At 39.6% G+C, this 19,239-nt stretch overlaps 1 protein-coding gene across 8 annotated transcripts in view; it reads right to left on the reverse strand.

Annotated features, from left to right (window-relative positions):
- Window positions 1-19,239, reverse strand: part of KIT (KIT proto-oncogene, receptor tyrosine kinase) — a gene marked incomplete at both ends in the record, with an annotated part of 79,898 nt that overhangs the window by 16,068 nt on the left and 44,591 nt on the right. For 4 of the 8 annotated variants that reach the window (XM_080697657.1, XM_080697656.1, XM_080697653.1 and 1 more), the window contains 3 exons: window positions 11,338-11,453; window positions 13,304-13,493; window positions 18,156-18,324. In XM_080697657.1, the coding sequence (XP_080553783.1) occupies window positions 11,338-11,453; window positions 13,304-13,493; window positions 18,156-18,324 (475 nt within the window). Of the gene's footprint in view, window positions 1-11,337; window positions 11,454-13,303; window positions 13,494-18,155; window positions 18,328-19,239 lie in introns of all 8 variants that reach the window. The other 4 variants (XM_080697655.1, XM_080697654.1, XM_080697651.1 and 1 more) reach the window with 1 other exon arrangement.

Below are 19,239 nucleotides of genomic sequence, written 5' to 3' on the forward strand. Positions count from 1 at the left end.
TATCCTTGGAGAAGCATCACCAACCAGGCCGTGTGTGCAGTGGACAGTCTGGATACCAGCTCCTGCCACTACCAGTTTTCTGCCTCTGATTAAGTTTCTGAATCTCTCAATTTGTTTCCTCATGTGACACATGGGAATAATAATGGTGCCCATCTCATAGGGATAATTAAGACCGGGCATCTAAAGAGCTAAAAACAATTCACAAAAATGAAACAATGCAGAGCCGGGCGTGGTGGCGCACGCTTGTAATCCCTGTGCCTGGGAGGCTGAGACAGGAGGATCGCACAGGTTCAAAGCCAGCCTCAGCTACTGAGTGAGCCTCTCAGCAACTTAGTGAGACACTATTTCCAAATAAAATATAAAATAGCTCTGGAGGTAGAAATCCCCTGGGTTCCACCCCCAATACCACAAAAAAGAAAAAGAAAAAAAAGAAATAAAACAATGCATGTTATTAATTATTATTTATTTTAGCTATTCTTCTCTAATTAGTATCCCCCTCCTTGGTTAATCAAATCTGCCTACAACCTGAGTTAACTCTGTCACTCTTAATACTCCCTTCAATGATCTAAAAATTGCTTCTCCACAAAAGTGTGATAATGGGTATGTGTTTTAAACGGATCCACTGGGAATTCCACATCAATATATTGCAACTGATAAGAGGAATAGATGTGCTAAGAGGACTGACAGATCAGAAAAAATGTTATTTCCCCAAAAGAAGGTAGCACTGATAAATGACCACCTTTGAAGAACAACCTCTCAGCACCTCACCTCCTTGGAGGCAAAATGAGTTGGCAAGGATCAGGGTGTCCACATGCATGACACACCCACCTGTCACTCAGCCTGGCCCCGCCGATGGGCAGGCTGCTTGGCAAACGCATGCGAAAGAGCGAATCTCCTAAGCAATCTCAAGGTAGGAGCATCCTTGAGTGTGGGTCCAATGCCAACTTTCACAAATAGAGCAAGAAGACGAGCCATCATCTTGCAAAAAGCATCCATCTGGCAAGTTTCATTTAATTATCATGGGCAACTGTGTGATCAGGCTGAAAAGTAGGACATAGCACAAAAAGCCAGCGGACTCCTAGGAGAATGCTATTTTGCTGGAGACTGTAGGCACCATACGGTGGGTCTCTCTGGGCTTGGCTTACGTGTCACCTGCTTTTTGAAGCAACCCTCAATTCTCCAAAGCCAAGTTGGTGAGCCTGGCTTCCCAATCTTGCGGCAAAACCTGACACTGATGTGCAAGATCTTGGGACGCCTCCCCATCAGACTACAAATTCTCAGGGGGCAGAAACTACGCCTCATTGAATGTACCTCTGGCTCCTGGCAAATGATCTGACCCACAGCATTGGAAGAGCTACTGAATCATTAGATCCCACCGGAAGCAACAAGTCTCTGAGGTTCCAAAGGCATTAGATTAGAATTATACTAGATTAGAATCTGGTTAAAGAACCTAACAGTAGCTTTCCTGGGTAGGAAAACTATTTCCATCTATTTTCCTTCCTTTTGGTACTCCCCCCACCCTTTTTTTTTTGTACTCAAGAATAAAGTTGGGGACATTCTATCTCTTAGCTACACCCCCAGCCCTTTTAACTTTGAAACAGGGTCTTGCTAAATCACTGAATCTGGCCTCAACCTCCCCAAGTACTGGGATTACAGGTGTATGCCACTGTGCCTGGCTCCCAATATTCTTATAATACAGGGCCATAACATAAAAAATTTTCACATATGCCTAGGCATGCAAACTTTGTAACACTGAGACTAATGCTGCATGGGAAGCCTAAACATAGACGGCAGAGGTAACTGGATAGGATTCAATGATAATCAAGTTCTCAGTATAGATCCGTTCCTACTTATATTCATTTTGTCACACACCCTTCCTAATGCCCACAGTGCTGTATGATAGACTTTTAATGGGATTAGATTTTAACTCAATAGAAAACAAATGTTTAAAGGCTGAAATGATACCTTCAGGTGTTGACAATGGTTGTTTCTGGGTAGCTTCTATTTTATCCTTTTGACTTATTTCCTAATTTTATCCTATAGTGAACATGTAGCTAAAAAGGAACCTATAAAACACTTTTTAATTAAAAAATTGGAGCAGCTCAAAATTACATAATCAATTACATTTAGCTTTGGTTACAAGTGCTCTCGGATCCACGCCTTCTAGCGCGACACCTGGTAGCAGTTATTCAATGGCCACGGCTGGCATCGGTGCAGGCTGGCTGACCTGTTCCTTCCCGTGTGCTGCTTAATTAGGTGTTTTTTTTTTTTTTAAAGCTACTCTCTCAGGTGGGTCATAACCTGAGGCTAGTTGAGCAGCTTTTGTCCTGTTGGGCCTCAGAGGATCCTAAATCTTCAATGTGCATTAGACTTACTGAGAGGAGAGATTAAATGCAGATTCCTGGACTCTGTCTCCAGAACTTCCGTAAAGTAAGGATCTTACTCAGCAATGTGCTTTCTAAAAGCACCTTCAAGAAAGCCCAATGGGGGAATAGGACTAGAGTGAGACAAGATAAGCGCCCTGGAGGTGAAACTGAAGAAGGCACAGATCCTAGGAGTCTCCTAGTTTGGCACCTGCAAGCTCCTTAAGTCTTATAGCTCTCGTGCCTTGCCTTAGCCCCAGCTCTGTCCCCAGTGTTGGTGTGACACTGTATCTGAAAAGGCTACTTACACGGGTCCAGTGTGGGCTGTACATGACAACTTGCATTAGGAAAATGTTTAATGCATAAAGAATGAGCTAGGTGGAAATCTGATTCCTACAAATGAAAATCTGGGCACATCTGCATTTTCTAAGTGCCTCAATGCACCATGTATGGCATTAAAAATACATTTTGCTGTTAAAGATACATAACTCTCTACAATTCTCCAGGTTAAGTCTGAGCTCTGGTTTCTTAGATATTCTGCAAAAAGCGGTATACCAAATGACACATTCTCTAATTCCTCCCAAGTTGGAGGTTTAGATAAGCCTAAGAGGTGCATAAGTTATATATTTCCTGTGGAGATTTAAAAAAAAAAATAGCCTTTCCTCCTTTCAAAGCATTGCAGACTTGAGTTATTCTGATGTCTCCAGCAGCAGTGATCAGCTTGTGGGCAATTACTCTACTGAGAATTCCTTGTGCCTGCAATTAAAAGTCCTAAACATTCACTGATTTACCCCACAGATTTGTGATCTCGAAACAAAAATATTCCTTTTTACCACCATCAGGTCCATGTGGAAGGCAAGAACAAGATGAATTTTAAGAACGTGGCACAGATAACGAAAGCTGGCAGCTGAGCACTGAGAGGCGACACACAGGCGTAACTGGAGTGTGTGCTGGGGTCTGCATTCGTCTCTGCATGGGGAAGCGTTTTTGAGGATAGTTCTTCTCCTGTCCGGTTCCTACGTTACCCATCTCCTACTATAAACACACATTTGTCCACAGCGTGCAATCAGCAGGACAGAGAACACGGACCTAAAGTCTCCAAATAATAAAAGACTAAAATAAAAAGTCATCAGGACGTGTTTCTGCTTCTGCAATTCTAGGTTTGCAGGTGTTTAATGGCAACTCAGCCACACTTTTCAGCAATTTGTCACTATCCTAGTTTGGGTCTGGGTTGAAACCTACATTCCTGCCATAACACTGTTACAATAAAGAAATTTAAATCAGCTAAACTCTAGAGTATAAAAATAGCTCAAGCTAACTTTTTTTCCATACTAAGAGAAATTATACTTCTTAGAAAATCCCCAGGATAGATATTTTGGAAGCATATTGTGTTTTATACATTCTTACGAATATCTAGAAATCAGTATCTGGTCACTTCAATAGAAATCTGTTTGACAAACAAAAATTCAACTATGGCCTCTTATACCCAGCTGTTTTGAAGAGAGTGCCTATTATTTTGAATAAGAAAAAAAAATCATCCTAATGAATTAATGTTCTCAAGTGGCTCAAGTAGAAGAAAGAAAACATCTGCTGTGAAGGGTGAGATGAGTATTTGAACTAAGTACGTAAGGCTCGTGTACCATCGCGCGCCTCTTGCGACAACGCCACCCCTCAGCTGGAGCCACACACGACCGTAGCCACAAACGCTGCTTGAGCAAATGGGCACAGCTGTGCTCTGACTTTACTGAGGGACACTCAGATGTGAACCTTATTCTCACGTCTCATGGAAGGTCCTGAATTTCCCACCACTGCTTAAAAAATAAAAGTCATAATTTATGGACCATCCACTACCAGGCAGCAGGCGGTGTGTGGCGCGAAGGCTTAGTTTGCCGATCCTTATCCTAAATGACCATCAGAAAGCTCTCCCAATCCCAAGACACAGTTGAAAAATGACAACTCTCCCCAGCCAAAATCAATTTATAGGACCACCATTGCTGTGTGACCCAGAAGTGAGGAGGGATCTGTTCACACATCACGGTGCAACTCCGAATGCTGCTGAGGAATGCGGGCCTGGGATAAAATGTTTCTACTCTGTAAAAGTAGGTGATTCACTTTGCCATATAATTCAGAAGCGGAGGAGAAGGTATTGACAGAATACCCACAGCAAAAATTATGTACCTATCCTTGGACTGATTTAAATTTCCACTGAATTATGAGTGACCCTGCATATATTTATAAATGAAGGAGGCTAATTTGATGTAAAAACACACCTGGCTCAACTGGAAAGGTAATTTCTATAGAGTGAAAACTCCACAATATAAAAGGGAGTGCTCATGCTTTTGTTAGTGCAGTCCAGGAGCAGTAATTCCAGCAAAGTTAACATTTGTTCCTCCTGATTTCCTACCATACACATAAAAAAATGGCCAGACCACACAAAAGGGTAGCAAAGGGCCTGTGAATCCTAGCAGGCTACTCTGTTAACAGATATAATGTTCAAATAGACCTCCTCCCCAATTAGCAACACCTCTGACAAGAACAACTTTCTTATGAGATATGCAGGAAAAGTAATGGCATATAACTTGCATGGGGAAAATTATTTACTTCATAGCTATGTCTGGTGGATCTTTTCAGGAAAGAATCAAGTTCTACATTAAAAATAGGTTGCCAAATCTTTTTGTCCTCAATTTAAATGCTTATAACCATTCTTGCATCCACAGAGATTCTCTTTATAAGGAGATATTACAGTGTCACATCAGAAACAACACTCATAATTCCCAACCAATTTGAAAACAAAAATTTATTTCAAGTTCAAGAAGAAAAAATAAAAGCAGAGTTCAAACACTGTCAGATATCTCAAATAAACACACATTATCTGTAAAAAGACTAATGTGAAAAGATAGCAACTATTTTTCCATAGATTAGCTAACACACTAAGAAGATCTGAGAATTATTCGCAATTTAGAACTGCCCTAGGAGGGTACAGCGTATCTTCCATGTGTGGAAGACATAAGAGCGTGAAAGATAATGGCAGATGGTGACCTTACTATCTTCCAAGCACTTAGCAAGGTTACTCGTTCGAGATTAAACAGGATAATTATAAACTTTAAATAATCGTCTGACAGGTTTCTTTTAAAACTCAGTCACATCATTTCAGAATCCCGCTTTACTCCATGATGTCTCAAAATTGCATCAGACATGGGTTAAAGACATTATGAAAGATCCACACAATGAAATATCAATAAGCGTATTTTATGACATGGAAAGATACACATAATACATCTGCAGTTCAATACCAAAAAACCCAGGTTATGAGCAATATGACCTCATTTTTGTGCAAAAAATAATGTGGAATACTATATATATAATAAAATATATTAATAAAATGTATATGATCTTCAATAACTTTTTTCAGTGGTACTGGGGATTGAGCTCACAGGTGTTCTACCTCTGAACTAAACCCCCAGCCCTATTTTATTTTTTATTTTGAAACAGTTGCTAAGTTGCTAACATAACACTATTCTTAAGTTGTTGAGGCCCTCCTCCAACCTATGACCTTCCTGTCTCAGCCTCCCTTACAGGTGTGAACCACCATTCCTGGTTACCAATCTTGTTGTTAAGAGGAAATAAAAAGCTTAAAGGTCAAGGTAGGAAACCATTTCCAACTTCCAAAAGAAGCCATGTTCTAGTAACTTTGCTGTTTCATAAGAATTTTGTTCCAGGGCACAGGAGCTCAAAGGCCCAACACTGAGTCTCAGAAAGCATGCTGGCCACCATTGTTTTAGCCTGGGTAGCAGCCCCTGAGATTCCAGCCAGGTGGGCGACCCAGATGGCTGCGGGCTGGCAGGCCCTCTGAGACCACCCACCCAGCTGGCTTGACAGGCCCACCTACACTTTGGCAAATGGTGGGATGGCCGTGTGCTGCACTTGCAGGCCACTGCTCTTGCAGTGACTTCTACCTAGAATTGGTTCAGCCATCTGGAACTGCATTTAGCAATCACCAAAAAGACATGAAAGACCTAAGAGGCAGCCCAGACTTTGCAAATGTGGTCAAAGGGGAACTCTCATCAACAGACTTCATTCAGGCAGAGATACTACTTTGGCTGACTCTGGTTACTGTATGATCTATAAATAAATCACTCAACACCAGCCAGGAGGTTAATTATATGACACAGTGATCTAGAAATAATACATTATTTAACATTTCCTAAAATTGTTTCCCAACCCGTTAACACTACTCCACAAATGGAGTGAAATTGGTGACTTCTGAGAGTTAATCTGGTACAATCCAGCACTTGGGTTTCCAGTCTAGCTCAGCTTTAAATGTATTCTATGTAAGCCCCAAAATGGGAGTGAACCCCAGTGTTCAATGTCTGCCTCTACATCAGCATCATCTGTGGCCACAGTAGTCCTCCTCAGCTGGCTGAGGCGTGTCTCTAAAGAGCATACCTTTAAGATTGAAGAGGGCTCCATTTATGACTCCTACACACCATTTAGACACCACATACTTTAAATTTTTTCTTCCAATTTGGAAATGCTATCAGATAATGTTTTGATGTATTAAAGTTCCTAAATCTTTTGTAAATCATTTCAGAGGCTTAAAATAACTGATTTATCAATCATAATTTCTGTAATTATAGAAACTGCATTGGGACTCATGTGGATATTTGGAATTAGAAGCCAAAACCAACTCATAAGACACTTACTTTATTACTACTAAAGTCCACTATAAGGATTTCTATTTATTCAAGAAATTGGATAAAGTGGGAGAAAAAGATCAAGTGCATATTTTAAGGTAAAGTAGATATCTGGCCTTTTATTGGCACTAGATCTGGTAAAAATTATTGTATGATACTTGGTACAACCAGATATTGTAGGTTTCTAAATAAATAGGTACATACTACTACAGAATCTTGATATATTAATTTTCTAACATCCACAGGAATTTGGAAAGAGTAATGACTACTAAGAAAGTACTCTAAGAAAAAATATTTAATATAAAGGTTTTTGACCTCTATAGTCCTCCTATTTTTCTTTTGCAGGGGAAACAAGTTAGCACTTTTGCCAAAAGATATCTAATTTTTTAGAACTAAGAATTTGAATTCTACTTTCATCTTAAATAAACAATTCTAAGAATAATTATAGTAATGCATATTCAATGCAAAGGATCACTGACTATTTTTTAATGAAAATGCCCAAATCATTTTCCACTAGAAGTGCTATGGAAAAATGGCAAATATGTCCTAGCTTTGGGCCATAAAACCATTTCAAAGTTGGGTATGGTGGTGCACACCCGTAATCTCAGTACTTGAGAGGCTGAGATAGGAGAATCGCAGGTTTGAGGACAGCCTCAGCAACTCAGCATGACCCTGAGCAACTTACAGAGACTCTGTTTCAAAACAAAAAAATTAAAAGGGCTGGGGGTATACCTCAGAAGTAGAATGCCCCTGGGTTCCATCCCAGTACTAAAACAAACAAAATAAAACACCCTTTCTGGATGGCACTGAGCCAGTTCAAGAGACACACTTAAATCATATCTTGGTTAGAGAAACTAAAAATGGTATTAAAACATTCTCAAGCTTAACATATTATGTATTTCATTGTTCTTGAGCACAAGTGGCCAGAGCACAGTATTGTAAAAGGTCTCCTACATAAGGAACTAAAACACCCTATTCTACCCCACATACATTCAATATATTGAAATCTACATATGGGATTTTCAAAACAAATGGATTTTTCAACCACCAAACTCCTAACCATTCCAAATCCAAGGATTTTTCTCTAGCATTTCTCACTATTGAATCTATCAAGCAATATGCATCTGTGCCACTAAGTAGTCTGAATTTCTCCACTAACCTTGTGCATTTATAATCTTGATAGTTGCTAATTCTAATTTCTGCAGCATGCAATTCCTCTTTGGCCTTGAGGCGGTTTACAGAATGAGCTTTACAGTAGATCTACATATAAAAGCCTCAGCTAAAGCTACATCAAAATGGACATGACTGTTCTAAACCCGAAATTTCCAGAACCATCTTAGCTTTTGATTTCAAAACTCAACATAAAACATCCTATCCCATAATGCTGTTAACTATAACTTTTTTCCAATTAAAAAAAGTCAACAAAAAAGAAATCAGCTGAAGCCGAGCATGGTAGCACACACTTGTAATCCCTGTGCTTGGGAGGTAGAAACAGGAGGATCGTGCAGGTTCGAAGCCAACCTTGCTGGTTTAAGAGACCCTGTTTCCAAATAAATTAAATACATAAAATAGGTCTGGGAGTATAGCCTGGAGGTAGAAGTGTTCCATCCCCAGTACCACCAAAAAAAAAAAAAAAAAAAAAAAAAAAAAGCTGAGAGCTGGGTGTGGTGGTGCATGCTTATAATCCCAGCATATGGGAGGCTGAGACAGGAGGACTTCAGTTCAAAGACAGCCTCAGCTACTACTTAGTGAGGCCTTTTGCAACTCAGAGAGACCCTGTTTCAAAATAGAGAATAAAAAATAGGGCTGGGGGTGTAGCTCGGAGGTAGAATGCCCCTGGGTTCCATCCCCAGTACAACAGACAGACAGACACACACACACACACACACACACACACACACACACACACACACACACACAATCAGCTGAGGATAACTGTAAAGAGCAGTTAGGATATGTCTCCTAAGAAGCAGACAGTTCACCTAAAAATGCTGGCTCTGTCCAAGCATCTGAAACCCAATGTGTTAGGTCAGTGAAAAGCAAGGGTTCAATCGCTTTATAGCGTTTGTATTAAACTGACATACATGAGAAGACTTCATGAAGAGCTAGACCTCAGAGGGCAACACCTACTCTCTCATCTATGTCCCGAGGGTGATAACACAGGAGCTCCTTCAAGGGCTGGGTGGGTATTGAAGACCCAGGCCCCCAAATACAGGAAAGGCCTCCTACTAGCAGGGAGGAATCCTCCTGGAGGCAATGTCTCATGACCAACCAGCAGATCACACACCAGCAAATGGAAGTGAGAAGAAAAGGGAGAGACATTTCTAAACGCCCCTCTGACCTTGATCCCAGGGAAAGGGAGATTACACAAAGTATTTCATTCTTGGAGATTCCCACCTGAGGGGCATCTCGAGCTGAGTCCTTGGAGCCTGCCATACCCATCACCTGTGTCATGGGTCCCCAGGAGAAAGATATGGGGCTGGGAAGCAGAATTTAGAGGGAGCAATCTGGCAGAATAGTTTTTCATATCTGTGGGCTCTTAAGTAAAAAAGCTCATGCTAGTATTCTGTATCTGTTTTATTTCACTTTTCTGCTAATTGGATTTTACTGAATTTTACAAGTATTGATCCACAAATAATTGGGGACCTTGAGGGGTGGGACGTTTGCTGTGCATAGGTTGAGAGGCACGCTTGCACTGCAGCACCCGAAATCAGGTTTTGTATGAACAAGATGTATATTATGCTGGTGAGGATATTGATTTGCCTACAGTCATCTCTTAAATTAGTTGAATATTAAGATTTTTCAGAAGCAGATAATTTTGCCTGTGTAGAAGAGGCTGAGCTCCTTTGATTAATATCTGAATTAATCTAAAAATATTTGAATTGAGGGCCACTGAAGTAGCAAATAATCAAAACTGTTCCGAGGAACTGAAATATTAACTAACATGTTTCCCTTGGAAAGGGAGAGTTCTGTGGTCAAACAAGTTTGGGATAACATGCTCCATCCCATAGCCCCCTCCAGGGGAGACTTAACACACATCGTCATATTAAATTCAAGTAATTTTTAAAAATGTTTTAATTATATTTATGTGACTCTCTCTAAAAACTCATACTATCATCTTATTTAGAAAGTGTAATTTTGGAAATGCTGATATAGTAAAAGAGAAAAAAGAAAACCTTCTAGATTAGCAATCAAAAATCTGCCCAGGGTATCACTTAGTAGCTCCCCCCTGCCCCTCTTCATTTATACATGGATAAGACTACTCACCCTACCATTCTGGCAGAGCTGTGGCATCAATTAATTATGTAAATTCATAGCAGGTAAGCTCCTTCAGGGCAAGTAATGAGCTCCCGGTCTTGGTTTCCACAGTTGCTCCTATAGCCCAATGCATATAGCACTCAGCCCCATTCCTGAACTGTTTTGTAAGGAATGTTCCTTATTATGTCCCAATCCCCCTTAAGATGGCCAATTCTGACAGTCATTTAATGGGCTACCTCCTTGGCATTCTCTGGAGGCCTCTTTTGCTCTGGCAGTTACAGTGTGGTAGGCACCTGCCCACCATTCCTTGGAAATGTAAGTTAGATCCAGAAAAGAGCCAGGAGGAAGTCTTGCACTGGGGAAAGCTCCACCCGGGGACTCGTGCTCCCTTGGCATCAACCTGTGTGCAGACCTTTCTTTGAGAAGATGCAACAGGTGGGCAATGGGGGACACCAGGCAGGGCTCCAGTGTTGGCATCCCACAAACACACCCATCTGCCCTCCCACCTGCCACCTGCTCCCAAAGTACCCACATGGTACTCAAGAATGACCCCGCCGAGCTGGATCAATATTGCACTGGTAGTAGTGGGAGCACAATCTAACACAAACAGCATCACAGGCCGGAAAGAGAAAGCATTAAACAAATCATCTCTGGGCCTGACAGCATCTTTTTCCCACCCAACACCATAACCCAGCTCCCATTCAACATCTGGCTACTTCTTGCAACAATCAATAATAATACATTTTCCCTCAAACAACTGTTATTTTCAACTTATACAGCTCCTGTTTATTTCAAAGGCGGCCCCCAGGGTCTGCACCACTTCCACGTGGTCAGTGAAATGTAGGACAAGGAATTGGTTTTCTCTTCTAACCACCAAACCGCGAGGTCTTTGTTAAGGTCAGAATTATCATGAAACGTTATTTACATAGTACACAATGAGCTGCAGTTCTGCAGCTGTTACAAATGCGAGTCACAACATGAAATAGAAAATGCAAAGATAAGGAGCCCTTCCTTCTACTTACTGTTCACATAAACATTAAATGTCACGGAAGCGTTGACATCAGAGTTGGACACGAGGAATGTGTAAGTGCCTCCCTCGGTCCCTTTTAATCTGGTGAGGTGAAGCTCGCTCACATACCTGCAAGGAAAAGGACAGTAGGTCAATGCCCTGTGGGCAGCCCACCTCGGAGGGCATGCCTTTTTTAGTTTCTACCTGGAAATAGATGCCTGTTTAGGGAAAAATATAACTCACTTAATTCAGTGTTAACAAAATCTACCTTAATGAACCACATGCACTTTCATACACCTGATTTGGGACAGATGTCTGCCACAGGAGAACAGGGAGTGAGAAGGCTATCTCAGAATCCAGCAGCCTCTGAGCCCAGGCCTCTCCCATCCCTGGCTGCCCACAGTGCCTTCTCCAGCCTCCCTCTGCGATGTCCAGAACACCCCGACCTGGTGAGATCTCAGACCACTGGCAACAACCCACCTTCCTGCAGGCAGCGCGAGGCCTTCTTGGAATCATCCACAGCACCCGCCCCTACCTTGCTTCCTGAGCTCACCCTCTCCTGGTTCTCCTCCTACTCCAGGGACTTCTCGTCCCAGAGTCTGCCGCGGTGTTTGCTGTTACTTAACTCTTACTGCAAGGATGCAAGATACGGTCTGTAGACTGAGCACTGTTCAACTCTGGAGCAAATTATGGACATAGCTTGGATGTGGATATACCACATCCATCCCTGGGGAGCCTGTGATGACTGCTCACAACTCTCGACCTCCAGTGCAGACTTCTCTGATTGTGCCCCCTATGCAGAGCTATCCCGTGTCCTCATCGCCCCTGCTGTGGGTGCAGTTGATCACATCTCAGGCCTGCAGCCTTCTCCAGCAACTACCCTTACACTCCAGGGGCACCCTGGGAGCTAGACAGCCCAGCCAGACCTAGAGCCCATGACTGACCATGCTGGGAGGTGCTCAGCAGACTTGAGGTCACCTCACACTTATCCTCACTCAGCTCCTTCCCCTACTCCCTGATAGGTCCTTCTCTGCTTGCAAAAATCCTTTCTCTCAGAATCCCAGTCTTCAGCTCTGTTTCAAGATGACTTGACCTCAGATATTTCCTACCTGGATGTTTCCCCTAAGATTCCACTGTCAACTTCAAATTCAACAGGCTATAAGCTGACCTCACCAGCCTTCTTCAGAGACTTGACCCTCCTTCCTCTCTTTACACAGTATGGCTTCTTGTCATCCAGCCTAAGAATGTCCTCAGTTCCTCCCTCCCTCTCCAAGGCCTTAAAACAGCTGGACACCTCCCAGATACGTCCTCTTCCCTCCTGCCTCCGGCCTAGAACACCACTCCCTCTAATCAATAGTCTTCCAACAGCCAATGCTCTCGACTAGAATCCACATGAACTCTATCCAGGCGCCTACCGCTTATTAGTCATATGATCTTGGTAAAATTACCTGAACCCTTGGCACCTCAACTTCTTCTTCCTTAAATATGGGAGAAATAAGAGTCCCTACTCACAAGGTCTGTGAGGACTAAAATTATTGAGTTAATATATGTAACATACTCTTTCTTCTGAGAGAGAAAATGTTTTAAGGACCAAATAAGAGGTTTGATATAAAAGCACTTGAGTTTACTGTCTGGTTTCAAGCCACTTAATGATTTTCGGTTTCTTTAGAGTTTTAAGAAATGAGTAAAGGTACGAACTTCCTCTGAAAAAAATTATTCATTGTGTCTTTATATTCTGGTCATTGCTTTGGGCTCTCCTCAGAACCCTAGAAAAGAGCTAGTGCTCAGCCAACACATGAGAAAACTGAAGACGAGACTGTGTGTGTGTGTGTGTGTGTGTATGAGGACTCGAGACGCAGCTGAGACTTCCTTCTTTACCTAATATCTTCCATGAACCCACATGTCCCAGAAAGAGATCTGAGAAGGCCAACAGGAAAGAAGGTACATGTATAATCCCCAGGGCAAGGTTCCTTTCTTACCTGATGTTACTTTCATTCTCAGACTTGGGATAATCCGACCATTTACTAGTAGACGTGCTGTTCATATATATCCACTGCTGGTGTTCAGGTTTGGGGTATGACTCATATTCAACAATCAAATCTACGTTTTCTCCATCATTTACAAATATCGTGGTATTCATCATGGAGATGATATTTATGAATCCTTTATCTGATTATAAAAGAATAAGACAGAAATCACCATCCACAATCATCTGACAAAAGACCCTGTCACACCTTAGAATTACAACGATAAATGACTTCCAGTGTTAACTCATAACAAGAAGACAATTTTAACAGGTCATGTAATGTCTTACTTTGCTCTTGCAGAATCGTCAAAAGTGCGAAAACACGTGGGGGAATCCCTGACTTTCCATGTCTGTCTCTCAAGCATTCTCTAAAAGATCTATCACCATCTCAAAAATCTTCTCAACCCACTAGCTTTGAACTAAAGAGTTAGCAGACCCAATGAAAGTATACACGTGATAAGGTGTCATGACTCAAGAAAGGAAACAGCCTGATGTCTAATAAAGATGTTGAAGGAATGTTGTTTTGTATTGAAAAAAAATCACTTAGGTCTTCTCATCATACTATATATCGCTCGCTGATAAGTCCAAGAGAACATTTTAATGAACAATTAAACTATACTTTCAACAAAACACAGAATTGGTTCCTCTTAGATACAAGGGGGAGCAGGTGTGTAGGCTTTTTGGAAGTAAAAGAAAAAATTATCATTAAAAGCAAATGTGAATAAACATTTTTAAATGTCTGTGTAGTAAAATTAAAGTAACAGGGAAGAAAAGTCATTGAAATACAGAAGGAAAAATGGTTGGCTAAATTGGTAATTAAAATACGATACCACATTTTACTTATTAAAAATAACAAAACTAATTTAAACTAATTTAAAATACACTCAAGAATCTTGCAAGTGCAAAAAAATAAAAGTAGCACAATGAATTACACACTGTAAAATTACACAGTTCTTTTCAGAAGTATTTAGCAATATCAGTTTTTAGAAATTCTCTACTTTTAAGTCTAATCCTATATTTTTTATTTGAACATTTTTCTTAAGGTAGGGTGGATATACACAAAAGGGAGTGCTTCTTTCCTCGTTACAATAATTTTAAAATGGAAAAACAGAGGGAAAAAAATGCAGCCTTATGTAATAACATAAAAAGGAATAATAGAATGATTGCCAATATTATTACCAAAGTATTGAGGATTGAACCCAGGAGCACAGTACCTCTGTGATATACTGAGAGCCCTTTTATTATTTTGAAACAGGGTCTTGCTAGGTTGCTAAGAGTCTTGTTAAGTTTCTGAGTCTGACCTCAAACTGTTATCTTCCTGTCTCCACCTCTCAGTCAATATTATTTTTATAGTCACTATGTTAAGTTTTCTATGTGTCAAGATGTGACCAAAGTACTTTAGCATATATTTTACTTAATAATTGTGATGTTTACTCTTACAGCAATACTGAATGTAACCTCTAATTTATAAATAAAAAGTTATAAAATAAGTACAAGAAAAAAAGTTATAGATTGATACATTTTATTTACCAATTTAATAAATTTATAAATTTATCAATATTGCCACTTGAAGGTAAAAAACATGGCTTATATTTGACTTAAACTCATAAAGCAGAGCCTAGATTTGAACACAGTTCTGAGTTCAAAGTCAAAGTTGGCTTCTTCTTCCTATAGCATACCCAAGAATCTCTATATATATCCCCCCCCCCCCCGGTACTAGACATGGAACCCAGGGGCATTCTACCTCCAAGCTACACCCTCAACCCTATATCTTATTCTTTATTTTTGAAACAGGGTCTCACTGAGTTGCAAAGGGCCTCACAAAGTAGTAGCTGAGGCTGTCCTCGAACCGTGATCCTCCTCTCAGCCTCCCAAATGCTGGGGTTACAAGTGTGTGCTACCACGCCTGGCTTCTATATATCTTAAATGAGAATAAGAATATAAATAAAATTATATGTATAAACTCTAAGGTACAAAAATATTAGTAGTATAACAAATCCTAAAAAATGGTTATATCAAGTTAATGGGATTATGAAAAGTTTTAATTTTAGTCTTGTATTTACTTTTAATACTTTTAAATTTTAATTGTAAATTTTAAAGTTATCATTAACTTTGGTGCTATCTGGTTAAACATATTGAAATCTCACATCAGGTGGTCATCATAGTTTTAACTGCTCTTTATCTTCTGATTATTCAGATTAAAAAACATAATCCAACTGTCCTTTGTCCATTTTATCAGTTAAAAATGATTTTTTTTCCAGTGAAAATATCATCCAAATAAAAACTGGAGATGGAAACCCCACCCTGTTCTAACACCTGAATCATAGATGATAAACTCACTAGCATTCTTTAAGCCAGTTAAGATTAATTTTAAGGGAATAAATGTTTGAACCTGCAGGCTACATTAAATTTTCAGGTTCTCAAATTTATACATTCAAAAATAGTACACAATGCAAAATACTCAGATATTTCCAGAGAACAATATCTATATTGAAATCATTTCTCTCACAAGTTCAACATACAAAATACATAGATAAGTTCTCCTGAGTTTTCTGTGGCCCAATTTGTTCAATCTAGAGTTATGTCTTAAGGTGGAACAACTTCAAATTCATTAAATGTAAGAATTACTACAGCTTTACCCTGTCTGCCGTAACAGAAAGAATGGAAGAACTCCAATTAAGTTGTTATAACATAAAGTATGACTTTTTTCAATAACTTCTGGATTAAGAAATTGGCATTAAGTTAACATTTAGTAGAGTGTAAGCTCTATGCACGACCCTTTGATAAACTCTACTGCCTTGTCCCCATTCCTCACCATGAGAGTTAGAGGCTGTGTTTCTTAGAACAGAAAATTTGGGCAAAGCTAAAGTAGGGTGTTCTAGAAAGTGAAGCAGTAGAGTCCTCGATTCAGAACCAGGTCAAATTCTGGCTGCTCTTGCCACATGCCACAAGCAAAACCAAGCCAGGCACAGCGGTGTACTCCTGGTATCCCAATATTTGAAAAGGCTAAAACAGGGCTTAAAGTTTGAGGTCAACCTGGGAAACTGACGGAGAGCCTATCTCAAAATAAAATTTAAAAAGAACTGGAGAGTGAGTGTTGCTCAGTGATAGAGCATTCCTAGGTTAAATCTCTAGTACTGTAAAAAATAAAAAATAAATAAAAGGTAACTGTATGAGATGATAGATATGTCAATATTATGCTTCACTATAATAATCTCACTATCCATGTCCCAGTAATACATTGTCTCTGTTGTATAACTATACATAATTCTTAAAAAATACAAAACAATAAAATAGGTCCAGATGGTCCCAAAGCCACTTCTTTCCCCACTCCAGGTTATATCCGATTTCTACTCCCAAGTGCCTAAAAAATAACTTCTCTGTTCCTATTCCTGTCGCACCCCAGCCCACTCCTGAAATAACTGTTAAAAATTCAGATTCAGATTTCACAGCCACAGGTCTTTCCAGTCACACATTTATAATTCTTGGAAATTGATGAATGGATTTTTAAAATCCGATTACATACAACAATATGCTCAAAACATCCGTACTAATTGCTTTCTGGAGCTGAAGCTGATATATCAACATGCTCCCTAATCAACTTAGCAAATTAGTGCTTATGGAGTTTAATATTTTAAAAGCATAGCCTTCTATTCAAATTAATAAATGGTTCACAATCACATTTAGGGACAAACTATTATACTTTCTGTGTGCTGACTCCATAATTACAATCGAAGTGTCTTTTCTGTGTTCAGTCTGGTGAGATACTTCCCATTAGAACATGAGCAGAAAAAAAACAACACAAAATTTTACGGGACTATTGTGGGATAAATCAGAGCTCTAACACTGCTGCATAAATTATTGAAGAAATTTGGGAAGGGGGGAGGAGAGATATGAAAACACATATTGTATCATTTTAGTATTGTTCATAATGATTAATTTCACCACCTTGCAAGTAATCAAAGCCAAACAAAGAATATGGCTGCATTAAAAAGACAGGAAAATAAATTAAACTCAAACAATACACAAAAGATAAAAAAGTATAAATGAAGTAATATTCAAATAATTATTATTGTTCTTAGTAAATCAAAGACATCAATTAACTCACTAGTTCTCTCTTTAAGATGCTTGGGGAAAAAATGCTTCATGGGGTTTCTAGAGCAGGAAGACAAAGCTAAACAAATGCGCACAACAGATATATGGGGCAACTGATCATGTTCTAGCTGATTCTCTAGAAGGAATGCCCCCACCCCGCCCCAGCCGTCCTCCTCCCTGAACGTTCGCACTTTCATTCTCAACTCTGTAGAACAGGGTCCGGAGGAAGAGGAGCTACAAGGCAAGAGATGCTCTCTTTGGCCCATACCGCAAAGGAACTAAAGCCACTGACTGACAATATAATGAACCGAAGAGCAGAGAAGTCCTACCTACAGATTCAGAGAAATACTACAGGCTCTAAACATTTCTACTCCCTGACAAAGTCAATAAATGTTTCTAAACTCAAGTCATTTAGCAAAGACTAGACTGTTAGAGAGAGCTCAGCTAGTACTTTCTTTGTGAGTAGTACAGAGAAGGACAGGTGTGAACTTCAGAAACAGACTATGACTTCCTTCTGTCAAGCTGGTAGAATTTGCTTGTGTTCTAATTCTAAAAGGCTACAGGAACAACATTCATTCATTCATTCATTCGGTGATAATAAAATTCTGAGAATCTGTTCTTAGAATTTCATTTACATAAAAAGGAAACTATCTAGTAATTTCTTCTTTCACTATTGCCAGTAATTTATACATTCCCATAGAGATATTTACCTACTACTTTCAAGGTTGTTGTGACATTTGCTGATCCAAAAGTATTATTGGCATAACACATGAACACTCCAGAATCATTAACTCTTGCTGAGCTGATAGTCAGCGTTTCCTGGCGTTCATAATTGAAGTCACCCTGATGCCAACTATTATGTTTTACCTGTGCTTTAGTCTGCTGGAAGGAAAAAAAATCAAAGATTACCATATAATTTATATTCAAGATCTTTCCTAAATTAAAAATAGCAGCAATTAACTTCTCCATATTAGCATTCATTATACACTACTTAAGTAGGAATAATAAAACATCATGACAAGTCTGTCATTGGAACCCTTCACATATCACAGGATTATGTCGAAAGATAGTCATTATTAATAATTGGAAAAACATAAAAAATCATTCTAAAATCTCTGTAGTATTCGATTTTAAAAGTTACTCTATAAAAATATTAAGAGTATGAGTCAGCATACTTATGTCATATTAACATTTCCTGCCATCTTTTTCTAGTCTCTATCCCAATGACTGAAAGAAAGCACATTCCTAATGGTAGTGTTCTATTTCATTAACATTTATTTATCTGCAGAAATATAAATAGACTCAGAATGTGTACAACTAACTTGGAAATTCATCCTACAATTCTTACCCAACAAAATATTGGCAACTATGGAAGGGAGCTCTGGGGATATGAGACATCAGACCAAACACTAGAGTTCTTAAGCATGACCTCCAGAGAAAGGGCTGGGAATTTAACCCTTGCAGTATCCTCATCTCACTGTTACTATTTGTCTACAGAAAAGACATAGGGAGAATGCTTGCATTTAAAATGTCATAACTATAGCAGCTTTCTTAAAGATTTAAAAAAGAGTCAAATACAGCTTCCTGTGTCTTCCAAATTTTCTCTAAGTGCACACATCACTATTACAATGGAAAAAAATTTAAAAGTACACAGGATCTGATATTGACATGGGACAAGATCAGCAGGTTATGGTGGCCCTACTGGAGTCAAAGCATTGGGTGGTGTGGTAAGTCATGACACTGTCCAGCGAGCATTGGACAGTGTGCTCGCATTCTCTGATCAACTCAAGCAAA

Source organism: Muscardinus avellanarius (genome assembly GCF_963383645.1).
Source record: "Muscardinus avellanarius genome assembly, chromosome: 6".
Classification (NCBI taxonomy): Eukaryota; Metazoa; Chordata; class Mammalia; order Rodentia; family Gliridae; genus Muscardinus; species Muscardinus avellanarius.